The 3501-nt window shown below is 28.2% G+C and overlaps 1 protein-coding gene across 1 annotated transcript; it reads right to left on the reverse strand.

Annotated features, from left to right (window-relative positions):
- Positions 1–1385: 1385 nt before the first annotated feature.
- Positions 1386–2133, reverse strand: LOC131857075 (oleosin-like). The gene has a single exon (XM_059209121.1). The coding sequence runs from the start codon at positions 2032–2034 to the stop codon at positions 1453–1455; it is 582 nt and encodes a 193-aa protein (XP_059065104.1). The 5' UTR covers positions 2035–2133; the 3' UTR covers positions 1386–1452.
- Positions 2134–3501: the final 1368 nt, after the last annotated feature.

Here is a 3501-nt window from a genome sequence, read left to right on the forward strand (position 1 = left end):
TGCACAATTCAAACTATATATGAAATATTTTAGAAAAACAACATTTAAGCTGCAAACTAATTACATAAATAGTATATAAACTAAATCAATAGATTTTATTGTTGATAATTTTTTCTTTAAATTATGCAATTTTTAAGAATTTCACTTTTTAATTCTATATACTAGAGTTTATTATAAATTCAAATTATAATTCTTTAAAACCAAAATATAGATCATATTTTATCAACCATTTAATGAGTATTAAAACTTGGATTTGATACATGACCTAGAATAATGATGAAAGTGTACTCTTTGCAACATGCACCATTATACCATTACAGTATTGCATCTTACATATAACACATTGTTGTTGTTCATCTTTTTTACATTTTTTTTTTTCTAAATGTCAAAATTTAATTCACAATATTATATCTTTAAAATTATCCAACCATAAAGCTCTTAATTTTTAACCCTTTTTCTATGTCACAATACAACAATGTGTCAAAAAAAAATTGAGATTACATGTTGCCATGTATTAAAACGTGAATATATAATCCTTAAACCACATGTTTGACAAAGAAATGATTATATTGGTTTTAATGTAAGGTTTTGTAGATCATTGTATTCAACAATTATAGGCATAACATGTTTTTCTTAGAGATTATGTGTTTTTGGTTTGAAGTATTTTTATCTCTTTATCTAGTTTTCTAATGAATTTCTTTTTATGCAAATATTGAGTAAGCATATTTAAGAAAAAAGTAGATTAGAAATACAATTGTTGAGAAAAAAATTATATTATATAAGTGCTTAATATTTTTATATAATTTTTCATATCTATTATGTTAAATATGATATTATATGTTTGTCTTATAATGTTATCTAAATAATTAGATTTATGTCATCATTATCATTTTTTTATGTTCTACATGAAATCTAAATAATATTATCATGATTAATTATACATATGAACATAAATTAAAATAACCAAACATAAAAAATTAAAACATGTTTAAAATTAAAACAAATTTGACAAAAACTTGAATTTATTCTCGATTAAAATTATATTTACCAAATGTCAAAGCTAAGTGAAACAGAATATTTTTCTGAAGGAGACTTTTCAAAGAGAGCACTATTGCACTCTTAATTAATATGTTTGCTGTGTTTAGGTGGACAATTTTGGTGGAAAATTCTTTTTACTTGTAGGTAATATCGAAACAGGGGAAGTGGGAAAAATCGACAATAACACATGTTGAATATGAAAATGACACCTGCGAAGCATTAAATGACGGCTGCTAGGTAGATGTCTGACGTCTGCCATTTGCTTTGCCCAAAGCAATCAAACAGGCGGGAACACTGTTAATCGAATTTGAATGTTAACAGCGATAATTTTTGAATGGAAACGGACGGAAGTCCGATAAGAGGGAAAGAATGGGCCCACAGCCACCTAAGCAGTCAAAGCTTAGTGTGTGCTGTTTAAGGCTGGCCTGCGTTGGCATACCAATGACGAAGACCTGGATCAGGAGGAGCAGCAGCAGGAACAGCATACCGAGCAGGAACAGCATACCGAGGAGGAGAAGTAGCAGCAGGAACAGCATACCGAGGAGGAGAAGGAGCTTGAGCAGGACGAGGTAGAGCCATGTCATCATAATCAGGAGGACACCTGTCCTCCACATAATATGTCTGAACAGAACCAGAACTCTCGCCATTCACATACTTATACACCCATCGAAGACCCAAAATTACTACCAGTCCAAAAACACCAGCAAAAATGAGACCCCCAACTGTCACAAATACCACCATTCCTAGGGGTATCAATATGGGAGCGAGCAGGATCAAAACAGGGGCTAAAATTAGCAGACATATTACAATTCCTGCCACAGAAAGGGGTGCCAAAAGCAGTAAATTTGCAGACGATGTTAACAGCGTTGCAAAACACAGAACATGAATCGAATCCGGTGGATGGTCATAGATATAGCTCAAACCAGCTACACTTCTCAAAATTTCACTTAATCCGCCATCAAATTTAGGCATCTTAAAATTCCTGAAACTCATCATAACTCTACAGCTCTCTGCTTAAGGTAGATCTTGATTTTTTGTATGTGATTTCATAATCCTTTGCTTCAAAACTAGACGTAGGTTTTAAAATTCTGGTTTTTTTTTTGGTTCCATTTGACTGCAATTATATGCGTTTTATCTCATTTCGTCTATCATGTTAAGGAATATTATTTCTTTCAGACGGGGAATTCTTGGAATAAGTTTTTCCTTTTTCGATTTTAGTATTAATATATTATAAAAATAATTTAAAATTGATATAAAAACTTTAAAAATCTATTATAAACATTTAATTCTTTATTATTATTAACATTATTATTTTTTCATTTGAAAGAAATTATTTTGTTACATATTTTTAATTTTACTATGTTAAAAGGAATGTTACTTCCTTTCTTTAGGTTTAAACGATCTTAAAAGGTATATTACTTCCTTCTCTCAAACAATAAAATCTATACTTTTTAAATTTGATTTCTTCTACTATACTTGAAAGAATATCAATTCCTTCCCTTAGACAAAGAAGCCTATATTAAGACATAGAAGCTTATATTTTAAATTTGATTTTTTCCTTAGGCTTAATGGATCTCGTCTATTATCTATAAAAGTATATTACTTCCTTCGCTTAGACAAGAAAATCTATACTTTTTTAATTTGATTTAGTCTACTATACTTTAAAAAATATCATTTCCTTCCTTACCTTAAACAAGGAAGCTTATATTTTCAATCTGATTTAGATTGCTATATTAAAAAGAATATTACTTCCTTCCATTAGACAAAGAAGTTTGTGCTTTTTATCATTTCCTTCCCTTAGACAAAGAAGCTGATATTTTAAATCTGATTTAGACTGCTATATTAAAAAGAATATTAATTCCTTCCCTTAGACAAGGAAGTTTGTACTTTTTCCTTGTTCATCTGCATTTTAAAAGAAATATTACTTCCTTTAGGCAAGGGAGTCTATGCTTCTTATCTGTTTTTGACTACTATGTTAAAAGGAATATTACTTCCTTCCCTTATGCAATAAGTCCATACTTTTTCATCTAATTTCATCTATTATGTTAAAATGAATATAACTTCCTTCCCTTAGGCAAAAACTCTTCCAATACTCCTTCTCCATCCTTTATTAAAAGGATTTTGACATAATTTATTTCTTCTAATAAAAAAAAATTCTTGATATTTATAAAATGACTTAATGAATATATCGCTTAATCTTTAATTTTTAAATATAGAAGAATTAATAAAAATAATTTAAAATTAATATAATAACCTAAAAAATCAATTGTAAATATTTAATTCTTTATTTTTACCCTTTTAATAGTAAATATGAAAAAGAAAATGAAGTCTTAAGGCACAATAAATATTATTTAAAAATCTAATTACTATATTTTGAGTTATAATTTGTAGGTTTTAGCAACCATTTCAACAACTAAATTTATGAACTAGTTTTTTCTTGCTATTTTTGAAATAAAATATTAG

Source organism: Cryptomeria japonica, chromosome 7, assembly GCF_030272615.1.
Source record: "Cryptomeria japonica chromosome 7, Sugi_1.0, whole genome shotgun sequence".
NCBI classification, from domain to species: Eukaryota; Viridiplantae; Streptophyta; class Pinopsida; order Cupressales; family Cupressaceae; genus Cryptomeria; species Cryptomeria japonica.